The 18,676-nt window shown below is 46.2% G+C and overlaps 6 protein-coding genes across 6 annotated transcripts; 2 read left to right on the forward strand and 4 right to left on the reverse strand.

Annotated features, from left to right (window-relative positions):
* Nucleotides 1–1,162: 1,162 nt before the first annotated feature.
* On the forward strand, nt 1,163–2,014 carry MCYG_04668 (conserved hypothetical protein; the record flags this gene model as incomplete). The annotated part of the gene is made up of 1 exon (XM_002846885.1): nt 1,163–2,014. One exon carries the CDS (start codon nt 1,163–1,165, stop codon nt 2,012–2,014), a length of 852 nt encoding a protein of 283 aa, XP_002846931.1.
* Nucleotides 2,015–2,131: 117 nt separating this feature from the next.
* On the reverse strand, nt 2,132–5,190 carry MCYG_04669 (intracellular serine protease; the record flags this gene model as incomplete). The annotated part of the gene is made up of 5 exons (XM_002846886.1): nt 2,132–2,758; nt 2,819–3,143; nt 3,204–4,322; nt 4,388–4,845; nt 4,924–5,190. 5 exons carry the CDS (start codon nt 5,188–5,190, stop codon nt 2,132–2,134), a joined length of 2,796 nt encoding a protein of 931 aa, XP_002846932.1.
* Nucleotides 5,191–5,682: 492 nt separating this feature from the next.
* On the reverse strand, nt 5,683–8,988 carry MCYG_04670 (helicase required for RNAi-mediated heterochromatin assembly 1; the record flags this gene model as incomplete). The annotated part of the gene is made up of 3 exons (XM_002846887.1): nt 5,683–5,960; nt 6,032–7,429; nt 7,506–8,988. The coding sequence occupies 3 exons, from the start codon at nt 8,986–8,988 to the stop codon at nt 5,683–5,685; spliced, it is 3,159 nt and encodes a 1,052-aa protein (XP_002846933.1).
* A 578-nt stretch (nt 8,989–9,566) lies between these two features.
* MCYG_04671 (conserved hypothetical protein) lies at nt 9,567–11,366 on the reverse strand (the record flags this gene model as incomplete). The annotated part of the gene is made up of 4 exons (XM_002846888.1): nt 9,567–9,833; nt 9,882–10,189; nt 10,259–11,224; nt 11,270–11,366. The coding sequence occupies 4 exons, from the start codon at nt 11,364–11,366 to the stop codon at nt 9,567–9,569; spliced, it is 1,638 nt and encodes a 545-aa protein (XP_002846934.1).
* A 2,693-nt stretch (nt 11,367–14,059) lies between these two features.
* MCYG_04672 (uncharacterized protein) lies at nt 14,060–14,447 on the forward strand (the record flags this gene model as incomplete). The annotated part of the gene is made up of 2 exons (XM_002846889.1): nt 14,060–14,379; nt 14,438–14,447. The coding sequence occupies 2 exons, from the start codon at nt 14,060–14,062 to the stop codon at nt 14,445–14,447; spliced, it is 330 nt and encodes a 109-aa protein (XP_002846935.1).
* Nucleotides 14,448–15,118: 671 nt separating this feature from the next.
* MCYG_04673 (uncharacterized protein) lies at nt 15,119–15,535 on the reverse strand (the record flags this gene model as incomplete). The annotated part of the gene is made up of 1 exon (XM_002846890.1): nt 15,119–15,535. One exon carries the CDS (start codon nt 15,533–15,535, stop codon nt 15,119–15,121), a length of 417 nt encoding a protein of 138 aa, XP_002846936.1.
* Nucleotides 15,536–18,676: the final 3,141 nt, after the last annotated feature.

The raw sequence follows: 18,676 nt of genomic DNA on the forward strand, positions 1-18,676 counted from the left end.
GCGACCTCAATCTAAACTTCTCTCATCTAAATATGAGGCGACTTCTGCTGTCACTTTAGATGACTCTAATACATCAGCTACATCTGATGAAGCTGAGTTCTACAATGCTGCGTGTTTGCACAGCCTAATATAGCGTCGAGTATCCTCAGGCTTCATTCAAACAAACATACTAAAAGAGCAAGAACCCGAGCCAATAGTGCTAGCGACAAGTCTTTCCCAAATTAGGCCTTTAACCCTTTATACATAGCTATCAAGTAGTAAGCATTGAATTCTTTTTATATCTATTTTTTTACCTTGCTAGGCTCCTACTCCCAGGGTCTGTCGAGAGTCGAGAACACGGGCACAGGGACGTGAAAAAGCAGCTAAGCTGTAATCGGAATAATCGTGATCAGTATACGGAAATATGTTGTTCCACTCACCGAGCATTCTCATTTTGCTCCACAGAGACTTTTGATTTTTGGCTTATCATCAAAGTGCCTCGTCATCTTTGGCTAAAAATAACCATATAGGGGCGCTTAGGGCGACCAAGCGGGAAGATATAGAACTATCTCAGTTTAACTAACCTCACCCTCCGATGTTCATCAGTTATCTTTTTAAACCAAGCACGGACCCCATTCTTCCTTAATACTGTTCACGAAGGAGAGCGTTTGCGTATCACCCCACCGTACATACTTCCCACTCACTTATGCCACCGTTGGCACAGAAAGACAGCGCACCGCCAGGGCCCCCCAGCTCCCCACCACTAGCTTTAAGATTCGCACTATCTACCTTGTCGAGACCCATAAACATACCAGCAAACCCAACAGCCGCAATGGCCGAAGCCAACTCAATGTTGCCTTAAAGAAGCCATTACCATTGGTTAATGGTGTGGCATTAACATAGGAAAGAATAAACGAGTCTTGTGGAGTATGTCTTATATAAAACAATGATTTTATTAGATAGCCCTGCCGTCTTTACTGGGGTCCCCAGCCTCTGCGTTCTTACGAAATGCAAGGACATTCAGCCGACTTCGCGCGAATTCACGGAGCTGCATTTTGATAAAGCAGCCATATTCTCATACTAGAGTTGGGGAGAAATCCAGATATTCATTTGACTCTTAGAGGTACATAATAACTAGTGGTTATATAGTGCTAGCAATATTTTTACCAACGGCAGACTAACTATGGCTAGCATGGCCTTCTCCCCCACCTATTTCCTGTGCCCTTTAGCGGACCCCGTTCCTGCGGCTCCTGAAGGTCCTTTGGCCCTGGGCAGCGTTCTAAAGAGCCCGAACGTCCCTTTAAGCCCCCTAAACAGAGATGCGGCCTTGACGCCGCCTAAAGTCGTCTCCACGGTAGAAACCGACTGGCAGAAATCTGTCTCCGACAGTACATCTATGAGCTTTGGGATTTTTGCTAGCTTTATGGAACTAGTACTTGGGGCTGGAGCGGACGTGAGCGTGGATCATTCGCGAGCAAACCACAGCAACTTTGCCTTCGATAAGTTGACTACTTTGTCCTTTGAACCCACGCTGGAGTACATTAAGGAGGCTCTCCAGGCTGCTGGTGTGCGGCAGTATCGCGATTCGAGAGGCCTAGCTCGCTGCAAGTCGCTTTACATCGTCACAGGGCTGAAGCTGGCTTCGGGGGCAGCTATCCGCTACGTGTCCCAACACGGACCAGGCATTGCTGCGCAGGTGGGGGTTGATGGTTCGGCAGCCGGAGTCCCTATTTCTGTTGGTCCAACCGGTCACTGGGCCCGAGAACGAACTCAGGAGACAAGCTTTTACCGTGGGGACGAGTTTATCTTTGCCTACAGGCTGCATAAAATTTCGTTCTTCCTGCAGCCCGATCCGGCCACCAACCTGTACATCAAGGGCGCATTTTTAGACGCGGAGCAATCTGGGATTAGTGAAACGCAAGATATAGTGCAATTTATGCTGGAAGATATTGATGGAGCTAGTCTCCCAGGGTCTGCCCTTGTTTCAGCTAGTATCAACGGTCCGCTGGTGTATGTAGTTCGGCCTGCGGTTTGAGGAACAACTTCGCGCGACGTTTTCTCCTTTACCCTAAATCTGACATCTAGCTTGCTTTGCTTGGGAAATTATTACAAAGGAGCTACTCAGAGTCATAAATGTATTCCTGACAGGCTATCATATCTCATGTAGGTAATCATACTTCTTAAATTTCTTAATTTGATCATAAATCGATTCCTTTGTGTCGGGATCGTTGAAAAGTTTCTTGGGGTGTAGTCTGTGGTACCCGTCTACCTTGTCGGTTGCAAATCGAACTAAGGTAGCCTGTATGGCCTGAGACCTCTTAAGCCAGCCCATAATAGAGGAATCTTGGGGCAAGCCGGCCTCTTGCTGTCGTACATATTCAAGCAGGCTTGCGACAAACCCAGCGGCGATTGGGGTGGCGATGGAAGTTCCGGATAGAGCCCTAAAATCCTCCCTATGTCCATCAATACCCTTCGGCCAGTCCGAAGGTACAGCTTCCCCAAGAGCGACCAAATTGAAGGCCGTTTTAACCGGCTTTGGGTTGAATTTTGATAGCGACCCTTGACCATCCATTGAGTGAATCCCGAATACCGTTAGGTGCTCGCTGGCCGGAAACGCCCGGTTTGTCAGAGGGCCGCCGTTGGAAGCAGCAGCGAATAACAAAACATTTCGGTTATGTGCAAATGAAAGTGCTTTACTTAAGCTATCATGGAATTCTCGAATGCCAAAAGACATTGTGATAATGTCCACTTCCCACCTCTCTGTTGCGTATCGGATTGCCTCATAACATCACCTAGGTCAGTAAACAGCTAAACGTGTTTAGATAAGTCATATAGGTACCTTGATTATTGGCTCGTAGCCATCACGGCCAATAGTTCTCGTGTCAGAAACCTTTGCTACGAATATATCTGCGCCAATAGCAGTCCTGAGAAGTAGGCCTAGTGTATGAGTCCCATGGCCAACCTTGTCATGCATAAATTGAGGATCATCTGTGTCAAGTAGGAAATTTCTCGTAGCCTTCAACCTTGGTTCAGGATTATCATTGTCGCGGGTGAAGCCAGTGTCAAGGATAGCAATTCGTATCAGAGCTCCGGAGGAAGACTGAGGGGGGTTGCCGACATAGGTGCTGAGGGTCCTGTCAAGCTCTTTTAGCCATGAGACCGAGCTAAGTCTACCCCTTTCTATGTTAGATGAGATTACAATTGAAAGGTGACAGGGCACTCACTCAGAAGCAGGGTGTTCCAGAAAATCAAAGAGGCCACCTTCAGAAACAGGTGCTTGGGCAATGGGCGAACAATTATAATTACGATGAACAATTACAGCCTCCTTGTTCTGGCTATAATTTGTCGTTCGAAGCGGGACGGCGGCCGAGCGGGCTGTCGGTTTCATTAGGGTGTCAGCCGGAGGCTGGTAGGTAGACGCTACCGCAGCCTTTGCAGACGGGGAGGAGCTAATATGGCTGCCTATTTCTGTACACTTATTCTGGGCTTCAACGGTCCATAATGCCCTTTTCTCCGTCTCATTCTCCCTGAGACTCAAGAGATCCTTCTTATCGTTGATCCAGTTATTGGTACTGTTATAAAGGCGTGACACCACTTTAGCGGAAAAGCTGTCTTGTACAGCTGGTGTGTCGAATTCACTTTCCAGCCCACGAGGAAAATACTTAGCGTCGAGGCAAGCGCTCACCGCATCGCAAAAGTCGGCTCCTTCTTCATTAGTCATTGCTCTTAAAGTACGTCGCGCTTGAATTTTCTCTTGATCTAAGGATCTCTTCCGGCTAGGGCCATGATTCTCGTCAGCAAAGGGCTTAAACTCGAATATTTCGAGAAGAAGAATTCCTAGCGCTAAGACGGTCTGGTTAGGATGCACGGTTTCCTTAGAGGCGCCCTGCGAAGCAGTATCTTGTATGAATGTATTCGCGCTTGTAAATATGAACGGATAGGTGAGATCCGGCAGAGCACCAGGTCTTCGGAAGAAATAAACGTCGTGACAACTGAAATTTGGGAGTAGCCAGGGAGTCTCAAGAACAGGCCGTAGCATCTCTGTCAGATATAGGGCCAGCGTAAGCTTTCCGCGTCTTGAAAATACGGAAGATCCCCCAATTTTCTGCTTGAAGTCGAATATCGACTTGAGGGAAATGGCGGCTGGGGTATGTTCGCACATATTATCCCCCATACGCAATTCTTGTAACTTGTTGTCCTCGACCATAATATGAAGAGAGGCTGACTTTTTGTGGCAGTCTTTGATTGACGGACAGATATCTGTATGATCCAATGCCGACCAATATTCACCAGCTGTGTTATCACTCTCATCTGCAATCCGAACGAGGCCATGTTTTTGATAACTACGGAATAGATGTTAACAACCTTAGAATATACCTTTGTAGATATGTTGACTTCTACTACTTACGTCATGAAAAATTTCCCTTCCTGCCAGTTTTCTATCTTATTGGAACCCAGGGCAAAATAGCCATCGAGCTGAACGTCGTCACTGTCAGGATAAGGCCAAGGCAGCTGGAGACATATCCCCTGGCACTGTTCGCAAGCACAAGACCAATGTGACTGAAGTTCCCGATACAGGCATATCGATTTATTTTTTAGGGTTAGAATCTCATGCTCGTATTCTTCGTGTTTGCCTTTGACCTCGCTGTGATAACTGTACTCCGCCTGGTCTGGGGCGGCCTCAACATTACTCTCGGCTGCGTTGTAGGCTTTACGCCGCTTTTTCGGGTTATCCCTCTCCGCCCACTGTTCCACCACCTGTAGCTCGGCAGGCACAAAATCAACTTTACGTTTCTTTGCCCTAAGGTTGTCTGGTTGCTCCCGATTCTCTCGATAGATTCGTGTACGTTGCTCCACATATGGATACTGTGAATTGTTATCCTGATTTTAGAGGCATTAATATCGTTCTATACTTTCTTCTTGCCTTGGCTAGACATCATTTACATTTGACGGGGTACACTCTTCAGCACCTTCAGCCGTTATACCGCTATTCAGTTCCCCTAAGATATCATGGGCGGTCTGTTCGTCAGGAGACTCCTCGAGGCGATTGTAAAGGGCTGCTAAATCAGCTCTGGACCAGGCGGCGGAATGGTCTGGAAGATGATGTCTACGACGATGCGATGGTGGGTGCGACGATGGCTGGGAAGGCACTCCTAAAAAACAGATCGCTGCGGACAGGTAATCCAGTAGCAATTTCACCTCCCACCCCATTGAGGGCGTATGGACGAGGCCGTAGGTTGGCCACAAAACCTCCTTCACGCTAACAATTGAAAAAGAGCTGGGGGGCGTTAACTAACTAGCGGTTATATACTACGAGGAGCCAGCAGGCTTCCTGCATGAATAATCACACGTTACGTAATAATAAACTAAAGAGAAAGCCGCAGCGGATAGGACGTACTATGTAAAATGGCACTCCTATGCGGCTCTTGACTGTGGGACCGTGTAGCTAGTCCTTATGAACGGATATATCTGATATATGACGTCTCGGAAGCTCGAAGGCTGTACTTAAGAACAGAATGCGGGTTGTGACAAGAAGGTTGTTGTTCCTAAGTGGTCGTCCCTCTATTTTACTACTTTTTTTTTCTGATTGTGGCGGAAATATATAACTATTTAACCAGTTGTATTATTTTACCAAGATTGAATGCGATTGTTGACTTAAAACAGGACGGGCTAAATGACTATATAGAAGGGTTTATCTCCACCTTATTCGGAACTTGCGTCATTGCCCCCTCCAGTAATCGGGAGCTGTTCGTAGATATGCCCATGCTCCCGCAAAATTCGAATCAACGGGCCCCAAACACCCTGCCCACTGACGCTGCTAGCGAATGTTTTCACGCTGCCCACCAAGATGAGCACATCCCGTGCTCTTGAGAGAAGGACATTGACACGATTTCGATCGGCCATAAAACCAATATCACCACGATCATTGCTCCGCGTAAGAGAAGCTATAATGATACGCGACTCCTCTCCCTGGAAAGAATCTAGAGGGGGAAAGTTGCGGTGTTAGCAAGTTCACTCAAGTAAGACGATAAACCTGTAAGAATAGTCCTACCGAGCGTGTCTACTTTGGTCCTCCGGAACACGGTGGAATCGTCACTATCCCACTCATCGAAATGGTAAATACCAAACCTCTGCTCTATCTCTTCCCGTAGGAAAGTAACTTGGCCCGAATATGGGGCTAAGATGACTATATCATTGAGTGAATAGCCTTCAGAAACGAAGTTTTCGAGCACCTCTGATACTATGGACACCTCTGCCATATTAGCCCTACTTGTATCTAGTTCCTCGTCTAACCGCTCTAAAATTTCTACTTCGCACTCCGGGGAGTCATGGTCAATAAATATAACGCGGTCCTGCAGCCCACACAGGGCGGGCCGTTCTTTTGTGGTGGGACTGTCGATTAAGTCATGATAGGTAAGCTCACGCACCAGTTTTGAGATTTCAGGGCACATGCGATGCTGTTGCGATAAAACTGTACATCGATGGCCAGTTCGTATCAGTCTCTCAAATAACGATACATCCAAATTATATCCATCCCCTTTCTTTACCGAGAGGCTATGGGAATTTATCTTGGGCCTCAGCTGCTGGTGGTCGCCAATCATTACAAGCTGTTTTGTTTCTGGCCCAATCGTCGCCAGTGCATGGGACTCTAGGATTTCCCCGGCCTCTTCAAGTATGACAATGCCGGGGCAGATAGTACGAAGAATTGAAGCATATATCGCTCCTCCAGTAGTAGTGCAGCCAATTATTTGCTTTCTGGCCAAAACTTCCCGTATTCTATCGTTAGAAGCATCCTGGAGCCACTCCTGGCTCTGATTCAAGTAATACGCATTATTACATACACTCACAGCTGCATTTTCCAGCAGTGTCTTTTTCCATTTAAAGATCAAGGTTTGCCGTTCCTTGGGCTCAAGGTTCCATACAGATTGTGACTCCTCGTCGTTGTAAAAGGTATCATTGCCCGGCTTCTTGTTCTGACACCACTTAGTATAAAGATGCACTGAGGCTGTATCGGGTATCTCATTTTCCATCGAAGGCTTTGGTATAAACGCACGATAGAATCCTGGTTCCGTGGACTCCAAAAGTCTCACTATGCTTTCACTATCTGCTTTGATATGCTCGTATTGTCTGAATGTCATATTAAGCTGGGCCTCCCAGTGATCGCGCGCATCCTGGGTGGTTCTTTTTGAAATCTCCCGGTATCTTGAAATCTCACGGTATCTAGTGCCCTTAACCATAGCTAGTTCGTGAGCAAGTCTCAGTTCTTCAGTACGAGCGGTTGATTCAGACCCTAACCGAACGATCGCAGATTTATTAATTCCCCTATCCAGCAAGTGCTCTAGGAACTGGTTCAAAGAATGGTTGGTATGGCACATTATAAGAATTTTCTCCTCGGTAAACTGGTAAAAAATTTTAGTTATGAGAGCCCCTATGAAAGATTTTCCTGTCCCTACATAATAAAACGGGATTTTAGGTTTAAGCCAACTGCAGCGAGAGGATAAGAGATATGACTGAGTATAGCTTACCTGGTGGACCTTGGATAAGGCTAAGCCGGTATTTAACTGCAAGCCGAAGCGATTCCCATTGAGACTCGTCAAGGTTGATGGCTTTGGGACTTTGCAAAACCTTTCGCAGCCTCCTATTGTCCTTTCTATGGATGTCGTTTATTATATCAAAGGGAACAAGGTTCGTTTGAATGTTCAGGCTATCATTCCCTGAAACAAGAAGGGCTTCCATGCACGACATGTCCACTTTTGTTTGAAGGGCCCGCAGCACCGGCTCGTACATATATAATGGTGCCTGAACCATCCGTAATTGGATGTCACTGTGCTCTTTGAAACAGATTAAAGTCTTTTCCAGCGACTCCATACTGGATATCTCGAGTGGTAAAATGGGGGGATCACCGCGATTAAAGTGCTTGATTCGACGCACTTTAGCAAACGCAATGACCTCCCCTCTATGAACAAAGCAGCCATACGCCCCGTGTTTAAGATCGCGTGTGCCGTTCGGGAGCAAGTCAGAAACCCATGAATCCTTTAAGTCATCAGTAAATGATCCGAGTTCCTTGTTGCACTGGACAGCTAAGGCGCAAGGAGGAAGGCGGTTTGGATCGTCGCTCTCGCAGGTTATCGTCTTCAGCGATAGGCCGCCTAGGGTCACGACGAACCGTGCCTTCTTGAGCTCTGTTGGCCTGAGTAGCTCATCCTTAAGCGTACACAGCATGTCCTCCCGTAATAAGCGGAATTGATTACCAATATGCCTCCCGACTCTATTTTCCATTGGTTCATCCATAATTGCATGCATCGGCTGGTAGAATGGCTGTTCGTTTGATCGGAACTCATCAGGTGTCGGATATATAGCTATTCTTCGAAAGTCGTCAAAATCGTTATCATGCCGCCCACCGGGCCCGAAGATAGGTTTGATTCGCTTCTCAGCCAATTTCGTATGATAGAATCGTTTGATATTTTCTCCGAGCATACGAATATTTTCATCTGGATGTGCTAAAAGGGTGCCATTTCTCAACACCTTGCATGCATCTTCGACGATATCAATTTCGTTCAAGGGTGGATGGAGACACAAAAGCTCAGCCATCAACCAAGCAAATGCATAGACTCCTTTCGGTGATAACAAGCTGTTTTCAAAAAAGTCCATAAGTTGATTCCAGATTCCCGGCGGCTCTACCACCATCACCAGGATACGACGGAACCAAGAGCCATTGCATAGTTGCTTGACATATCGATCAGATATATAGTCGAGAAATCGAGCAAGGTAGTTATTCACGAAGGCCGGGGTAATATCGAATCTCAAGCCCCTCTTCAATCCCTGTAAGGCCTTCGAGCTCGTAAAGAGCCTTTCAATGCAAACACATCGATCTTCTTGTTCCATGATCGATTCCAGAAAAATCTGAACAGACTTGACGTTATGGAGCTCTTGTTTCCCCTCTAATACATGTTTGAAGTAGTCACGGGTAATTACCGACCTGCTCGTAGAATATACATAATAACTCATGTTTGTATTTTTCCAAGAAAAGTAAAAAATATAAAAAATAAAAGACTTTGGCTTTCTCAAAGATCTCAAAACGTGGATCTTTGGCACTTCGCTTACCGTTTCAAAATGAAAGCAAGAATAAGATGACTTCTCACTCTCTTTAAGTTCCCGCAAGGCAGCGGCAAGGTATACCGCTTATCACAAGGCTGAGCATGAAGAGGGGTAAGACGCGTCTGATTTGTCGAAAATAGCCAATTTTTCAGCTTGGGAGCCACAGAGCGATCATTTCCTGACTTTGTTATATAGAGTAGGCATGGCCAGCATGATAGGCCGTGCGATTGTCCAACAGCGGTGCCGTGTTTGATATATCAAATATGAGCAGGAGCAGCGGATGATGATTGGTTGAATGCTCAAAGGAGATACACACTATGTTTTGTATATGTATCTCTCGCCACAAAAAAGGTGCTCAAATGCGCCAGTTTGGTGCTCTACCTGCTTTACCCCTACCCTTCACTACCTGCTCTATAAAAAAAAAGTATGAGCTTACCACGGATCGAACCTACAGCCTCCAGATTCTAAGTTAGTAGTAATATATAGTTCTAACGGCGGCGACAAGGTCTTCGCTGGAGTAAAACATTCTGTTTTAAAAACGTATGGGGCGATCTCTGGGAGCCTAGCATCTCGTCGTAGTAGACTTTTGGTACGTGAATATTCCTTCGGTGGATAGGAATATTCACATCCGCAGAGCAGTACTGGGAAGAGTAGGTAAAAGGATGACATAGAGCCGCGAAGCGCTCGGTGTCATCGATGGCCTGGAGCCACTGAAGGCTAGAGAAGTCAACATCATATGTACGGAGTATAGACAGCTGTATGGACGCATTGTGGGTCGAGGGTTAACTTCTAGTAGAAATAGCTGGGGTTGCTGAGTCGGCAGTGACGTAGTCTAAGTCAACTATACCGTTGGTTGTTTTGTAGCGCATTGTCAAATTCTGCACCCGGGCCTCCACATGGAAAACACCTGAACGGAAGCCCAGCTGCAAAATGGTTCGGTATAAAGGTGGACGGACCAGGTCCCTCTCCTCAGGCTCTAGTCTACTAGGATAGACCCCTATATCTTCAGCAAAATTATCAGAAACCGTCGCATCTTCCGCATCAGCAAGACAGGGGAACTCGTCACTCAGTTCGAAAAAGAGGACTTTGCTGACTCCCCTAGAACCGCCGCCTCGGCATGGTTTGACAACCATCGGGTAATGCAACGTTTCCAAAGTCAGCGACGTCTCATCCAATTAGCCTGCGTTGTCAAGGCGCAGGGCTTGGGCATTTGGGCTGGCCAACTTGCGTGTTACGTATTTGTTAAGTGACTGTGCATAAGCCAAGGTAGGCTCTGTTGAAAGGCTCAGTTTTTCGGCTGCTCGTACGGTTGCATCTAAAAAATCATCTGTGAATGTGGTTATGCCATCGATGCCCATGTCTCTGACAGCTTCCGCAATTCTTGATGGTAGCCCCTCATCAATGGTAGTGTCAATGGCGACAAATTCATCCTGAAGACAAGAATATGTCTCATCTTGAAGCCAATGGCCCGGCTTATCGACAACAACGACTGAGATTCCAAGAGCCTGAGCAGCCTCAAGTGCCCCCTGAGAGCAAAAAGACATCTTCTTTGGGTCGTACATGGCTCGTCCCCCTACCATGGCAACCTTACGTGCCTGAGGCTTGGTCTGGAGCACCCAATCAAATGATGGTCGTGCCTGGAGGTCCTGGTCCAGACTCTTTACCATCTCATGACTTGGAGTAGTAGGCTTTTCGTCCACAAGCAAAGCGCCGGGCGAAGAGGTAAACAGTGCCAGAAGATGAGTCTCTCCGAGTGGTTCGACCAAGGGAATATAACCGCCAGCGGCAGATAACGGAATTACAGATTCAATGAACTCGGAATGACGCATCCTCAATTCCAAAATGTCGTTCCTGCACAGATAGCCACTGCGAGTGACAAGTATAAGTTTTGTAACTACACAAAGGCCCTGTTGGGCTGGTATCCCTCGTATCTTGTAGCATGTCTGCACAAGATGCTCAAGCGCAGTACCAGTGGCTCTTGGGGAGGAACCGTCAGTGATGCTACCATCTTCAACTTGGAGTATCCCATCACGAGACACTGGTGCAATGTTCGTTAGTAGGTCGAGACAATGAAAGTATTGCGGCACATTTTCGTCGGTTGAAATGGACTTTGAGAGTCTCCAATGACAAGAAGCCTTCGAGTGTACTAATTAACAATGATATTCAGGTCAGCCTCACCCAGAAAAATCACCAAGTCTCACGGAGCTTTCACCTTTGCAATCTGCTTCAGCGTAAATGAAGAAATCTTTAGATGCGAATGCCTCATTGCTCATGCTTTCAGTGAACATTTTCTGCTGGTTTCTTGCGTTTTCCTGGTAGACAGGGGTCAGCAGGGTACACCTCAACACAAAAGAGGAAACAGCCTAGGAAGTTTACCCCGATATAGTTATTGTGGTAGTATGTAGATAAATATATATATATAGAGTGAGTTTAGTTCGGATTTATAGTTACCATATTAGTTACCAAAAATGGCCCCTGTCAAATTAATGACAGCGCAGGTACGTAGAGTTAATATCGATAGAGTTGGGCTCTGTGAACTGTAGGTAATAACCCCTCTTCTCGGGACTACTGGTGTCTCTATAAGTCCACAGGACAACATCTCCCTGACCGTTCTCCTTACTACTCAAAGGGTCAGCTGGTGTGTTGAGAATTGCAAGGTATTGTGTGAGGGAAATCTACTCACTACCTGCATAAGAAGAATCCTGGAAACGAGACCATTCCCAAATCCACTCCACATTGTTGGCTTACTACTCCCCGACAAGAATTGGGCTGCAATACGCCTGGCCTTGTTGGCGACAAGGGTCCGAGGGAAAACGTATGGTAGGATCATGAGACAGTCTTCCGGACACGGGCGAACTGGCCCAATTATGTGTGAGAAGGCCAACTTGAATCCATCTGCTTCGGTGAGTGGATGAGAGCTTCAGTCATAGGCTTAAAGGGGAAATAGCTGTTAGTCCACACCCATACTCTATCTTTGGGTATTGGAGGGATACCGTCCCATATATCGGCCCTACGTTGTCTATGTAGAAAAAATTCCGAGTCGCTGTTGGTCATGGCCAAGTAGCCATTTAACTGGGAGCCACTGTTGGATAACAAATGCAGCCTGCATATGTAATACTTCTACCTCCACAGCAGCTCCAATGTAACATGCGAATGCGGCTCGGAAATGTAGTGGACACCCGTGTGTATGAACGTTGACTGGCGATCGACAGGGGCCGGGGGATCAATCGCGGCTGATATGTACATATTGTTTAATACGTATATCCGACTTTAATATAGCACTTCTATTCCCTAGGGTGTCTAGCGTTAGCTTGCATGACATGGATGATATGTATAAAGATCAGGTTATGGCCCTATCCCGACGGGGTGTTAGGGAGGGGAGAGATGGAAGGGGCAGTTAACAGGATTAAGGGGACTCTGTACGGAGTATGTGTCAGGTTCTTGGTATTGTGGGTGGTGTCTCGGCCGTCTCGACCATCTCCTCTCCTTCTGCGGGTAGAAGTTCAAAATAGCCTATATCCTTAGTTACTATTGTGATTCATCAATATTAGGCCAAGTACACACCTTTTGTAATAGTATCTCGGACTTATTGATATTAGTTTGCTATTCCACTATGTTCTATAGAGATGCTACAATTATATTGAAGTTAGAGTAGAGTTACACTTTCTCCACTTTTTTGAGTTGTCACTACTTATCACGTGCTCACCTACTATCCGTGGCGCATTGGCCCCGAGATAACTGTATCTCGCTCTCTATAGCAAAACCCCGCATGGACAGCCAGCATACCGCCTGGCCCAAGCAGGCTTTGGGGTCTTAATATGGGACCGTTCTACCTCTACCAGGTGGAATAATAGGTCGTTCAAGACGGCCCCTGAACGATACAGTGCTATAGTACAACGTATATAGAACTGGTTTGACCAATTAGAGTTGCAGCTGTAGGAGTAAGCGTATGCGCTCTCACATTTCCAATGGCAAGTAGCTCTTACAATCCCATCTTAGAGGTAAGCTGTCCATTCCATTACCCTTGTCTCCAGCTGCTAGGCCTCAGCATTTCCCCAAAGCTCAGGGAGAGGAATAAGCATCCCTTCTAGGCACATACGACTCTGCGGCATATATATAGTCGACGCCCTGTTATTGTCATCATTCCCTGTTCATTGTTAGTCTTATTCTGCTCCTTTCGTGGTGTGAGTTAGATATTATTCTAGGATCAACAACGGTCGATTGTAAGTAAATATCTTCTCGTCTAGCAGAAACGTGCGTTTTAGCGTAATGCAGTAGATGGTATAATTTTCTGATGATTAGTTAGTTAACCAAAACTACACCAAAGAAACCAGGGTTTGGCCAACAGCGGTGAACAAAATCGTAAATATCGTGTAAAGGCTCAAATCCGAAGATAAGCGCCTTCGGCTAACGGGTTCGGGGAAGCTGATTGACGACTACTCGAAGAATATATATATAAATATAAGATAAAATAGAATAAATAGTTAACTACAGTTACTAACTAGGCACTAAGAATAGGGACTAATCGTATATAACAGTAAGGAGGTTCGCGTGACACTCGATGCTTAATATATATACCGAGATTGTGGTTTACCAAGTCGATGCGATGTGTTGATTTTATCGGAGTATTTATACGGGTATTGAAATCTGTACTGTAGACATGGCATTATACTGAAGCGGTTACAATTTATACGAAGCAGGAACTTTTCACGTCAAGTTTCTTGTTTCATGGCCAAGATTCTGGTCATCTTAGCCAATGATTTGTTAGGCACGACGTCAGAAAACAAACAAGGTGCCAATATGACATCATAGAAAGTTGCTTTTGTATATATAGGTAGACCAAAGGTGTTATTATATACCTTTTGAAGTTCGTTAGAGAATCTACCGGCTGATATCTCTGGAGCTATCTTTACTTGACCATATCTCCAAGTGCATCTGTTGTTGTATTGTGCCGTTAAGAGCATACACAAGAACCCCCATTATGTCCGGCCCAACCAAACCAGAGGACTCGGGCGTGATAAGTCAGGAGGGTGTTATCTCTAAACCTGAAGGAACGGGCGCTGAACCACGTCCTGTTAGCGAGACAATATCTGAAAACGAGATGGGTAGGATGCATCATGGGCATAGCGAACAATCGCAATTCCAACCCTTCACTAGCCTTTCGGACCAGAAGAAAGCTGGAGAAAGAGAGTATGGCTATGATCAGGGGCACCCAATATCAGATAAACACCACAATGAGGATTACAGCTTTATGAAGAGGAAGCCGGGGAAAAAGTCATACTTTAGTGAACTCCTAGAGAAGTATGGGCCAAAAATTCCTATATAAGTTTGAAGAATGCTGACGAGCTTTTTCTCCTAGTTTTCACTAAACTTTCTTCGTTCGTTGTAAGGTAAAAATTAAGCTGCCCTCATGTCATATAAGAAGGAGGTCAAAAAAGCTGTTTAATAGCCCCGTGTATGTTATGCGGTCAGCTATTTAACCACCTTTGTATATATGGATAACTTGGTAGGGGCATGAGTTAGAGGCCATTGGCAGCAAAAGTTATATATGGAACTTGTGGCATTTTCATCGACGTTTCTTGGTCGTTTTAAATCTGGAAATATGGATAACCTCCTACCAGCAGTCAATCCTACATCGGTCTGTTGGTAGGGAACTGTAAGGATCAATCAATTGCTTGCCCAATCCATTCAAGACTCTGATCCATTGGCTCCCGGATATTCCATATCTTCATACATTGGGCCCAGGTATAAGAACTCCCCTAAGACCTTATAAAGATTCGTATAATTTGGATTTTTTATATGGTACCTATACAGTCATGGGAGACTTATCCGGGCATCATCTTTTCTTCCCAACCACAAAAAGATAGTTAAAAACATGAAATTTGGAGAAAAGAAAGCCACAAAGCATCGTGTGACTAGTGCATCAATTCTGAAACGGCATTTTAAATCCGCGAATATGACTAAAATCTTCTAAACGAAGCAACGTAGTACAGAGTTACGTCGGCTGACAATAGAAGCCTAGAATCGGATTAAATACCTCTTAAGCGATGGTTTTATCACTGGTGACCAAGCCTTTGGACTGTACAGTAGTTAACAATGTGGATGGCCGTGTTAGCATCTCAGCTTTGATATTTTCAGCCTCTAAAGTCCATAGGAATCCTCCAATTAACGAGGATATCTCAAGTTTCAGGATCCAGGAAAACCGTCTTTTGCTTCCAGGTGCAACTCTACATAGTATAAGGGGAACGGAAACGCAGCCTATTCGCTCGAGAGATAGATATCCAGAATCCAGATCCTTTACACGGTCTTTCCTCTTAGCCTCAAGTGACTCATTGAGGATAGAGATGATCTCAACTTTCAGCCCATTTCCAGGAGACGCACAATGCGTTGCAAACCCCCCGAACCAGGATATACCCCAGGCGTACGTCACGGAAACATTCAGATCATTATTTGACATTTGGGATATTCTTTTTATGCTCATTCCGTGTGTTTCTTTGTACTGAGTACTTTCTTAATCAACTAGAGCTTCATTTACAAGATCCTACAGATCGATCTGGATGCAGCCATCCCCAAAGATGTCACCATCTGTCCCTCTTTCATTTGTCAAAGTGGACACTACATGTAACTATGACGATCGCATACTGGCCAAACCTGAGGAACCGGTAACCGCTAGTTCTTAATGCCAGGTGATATACGGTGAGGCTGTTTTCCACAAGCCCTTGCGAATGAGGGGTTTCCGCCAGCCTTTTCCAGAACAATCATATAGTGTAGCAGCAGCAAGGCCTCTCCAGCAAGCCGGGAATCGAGCATTTGAATGTCTCCCCAAGATCCCAGACTGGCCGAGCAGATCTCTGGAGTACAAGCTTCATCTGTGGATATCAAACCAGCATAACGAAGGCGTTACTATGTATGTATTTATATGCATGCGCGATTTCAATGATCACACCCTGGAATATACCAGCGAGGGTTGGGTAGCTACGGCTAGAGGCGCCGGAGTGCTCTATGAAGAGTCAGAGTATTATTCTCAGGGAGTAAATCGATTTTTGCTGTCATAAAGGACATATAAATGGGCGATGCTTATGCAAAGCACAGTCTAGCTTTCGGAGTATCGACAATACTATGGAATTTAGTATTATTTTATAGTAATGGCATTAAATGTCAGAGGTAGATTGGTTTGTAGTCTGGAGAAGAATGACGGAGAAAAGTAGATATCACACGAGTGAAGTGGTGAATTGCCCTTTCGGGTAATTCCGACGTCAAAGCCAGAAACCTCAACGCCAACTTCAACTTCATCCTTTTTGATTCTTGAGTCTTTTCACAAACAGAGTGAACAAACATTAAGCTGTGCAACAGATGCGCTCCTGAAGCCGGTCTCAATGCTGCATGGAAGGAAAACCTCCCCCTAGGCAGATTTTCCTGAACATCCTACGGCCTTTTGAAGCCAGCCATGATCCTTTCTATCTTTTCAGCTCGACTCATACCAGAGATCAGCCCTGCATCAGAACCCTGTGGTGGCATTAAGTTCCTCGAATCATATCTGGTATAGGCAGGCTAACGACTTGCTTGTTCGATGCGACTTACGGTGAACCGTTCATCTGGTCATGGAGTTTCCTCGTCGAGATCCCGCTAACCAACTCCTAAGGGCGCGTGGCATATGCTAACTGGGGTTGGATTCTGAGAGGTATGGGAAGAAAATGGAAGCATAGTCGAACTGCGACTTGGGACTGTCCATGGAGCCAATAACGTATGGATGCATACGAGCTAGAGTAGCCAGGCGTGTCATTGTTTCGCGCGACAGTCAAGCAGGCCTCTTCGGTCATTGAAACCTCGTTCGATAACCGATGCCAATGGCTCTGGAAGTTGAGACTTTGGGGAATAACGACGTGTCCCGAACTAGGTCACTAGTTGAGGTGTATTTCAAATGGCTGGACCTGGCCAGTTGGACGGGATTCCTATGGCCAGCGTTTACTTTCAACCTTACAAATGATACACTCCTTGCTTCCAGAGTTAATTACTTATTGCTTCCAGGGTATCTATTAACTACTTCGACGGGAATGCCTCACCAGGCTCGAATCGGCTCATAACGGTGTACGATTGCATGCTGGTGAAGTTGCAGCAAGGGAGACAACCTTGGCCGCTCGCCGGTTGACATATAAACCTCTTGACAGAAGTCTAGCGCACCTCCTGCCTCGCCTCGCGAGCAGCCTCGTTCAAGAAACGGCTGGGAAAAAGAAACGTATTATTAATTGTTTTTTCCCTTTCGCGAATCCGAGCGTTCCATCTTGGCGCAGAAGTCGAGTCTGACACCCTGCAACAAGAACAAAAGAGCGATGCCGGCCTGTTGACAGGAGGAACCCAAGGAAAAGAAGGTCGCGTGAGGGAAACGGCCATACTCCGTACTATGTAAGTAACTAGAGAGCATTGGCACTGGGGTGACTTGGTGGAGATGCCGCTGGCCCTCCGCGACAGCAAAAGAAAAAGGCAGCAGCAGAAAGGGAGCGCCCAAGGAGAGGAAAAGAAAAAGTAAAAGGCGAGAGAGAAGGAATCAAACCGAGTTGGCATTGGACTTACACTTTAATAGGCTCGAGAACTGGGTCAATTGCTCTTGTTAGGCCTGCTACTCGAAGAAAATTCATCTACGCCTGGTGAGATATTTTCACAGGCCGAAAAATTTCTACGCGGCGGTTGCTACCAAATTCGACCTTTTCCCCCACCGAGGAAAAACTATCACTGTCTCTTTTTCTTTTCTCCACAGCCGTCAACCGTCATCATCGACCATCAACCGACAACGACATTACAGTCATCCAACTTTCGTCTCGCCATCCTTTCCCATCGCTCTCGTTTCGATGTATCCATGCGAAGGCCATCATACTCTACAGCTTGGCCCTCACTCTCCAGACGCCACTGAGAACCCCAGTCTTTGGTTATCCTCCCGTCGAAACCCCAGATCTAGCTACCTTCCGCGCTCTTGTACTCACAAGATTCAGCCGCCAGCCTCGTCTTTGCATACGTGAAATACGAAACGAATAAAAAAGGCATCCCTTTGGTCGAACAAACCCCCGCGCCCAGTCTCTCTGTGTACTAAGTACTGAGTACGGAGTACTTCAACACTCCCTCTGACTGTGACTTGCATTGTTCGACCTTCCAATCCTGCAATCTGTGCGCTGTGTCAGCTTTGCGAGCTTCGTTCAACGACTCCAATTGCTGCCGGCCCGGCACGAACATGTCATTGGTTTTTGAGCTCTGATCTCTGCTATTTGGATACGTTTACTGTCGCACGACATCCAACTCGAGCTATATACTCGCCACGGCCGCGTGATCCATCGCTGACCTCCCTTGACCTTCATTCTTCCCAAAGGGGGTCGTTTTCTTTTTTTAACCTGCCGTGAAACCTCAGCTCGATCCTTGACTCGTGCATTAGCGAACCGGCCAAGCTTCGCCTGGACCAGTTGAATCCAGGGCCGCCGCCGTGGTACTGCGATCTTACATCCTGAAACTCACAATCATAAGAAGAATAACCACCATTCTTGCGCCAGAGTGACTATCGCACTTGGACGGGGAAAGTCGACAAGTCCTGGACCGCTGAACGTGGGCATCG

Source organism: Microsporum canis, genomic scaffold, assembly GCF_000151145.1.
Source record: "Microsporum canis CBS 113480 supercont1.4 genomic scaffold, whole genome shotgun sequence".
In the NCBI taxonomy this organism is placed as follows: domain Eukaryota; kingdom Fungi; phylum Ascomycota; class Eurotiomycetes; order Onygenales; family Arthrodermataceae; genus Microsporum; species Microsporum canis.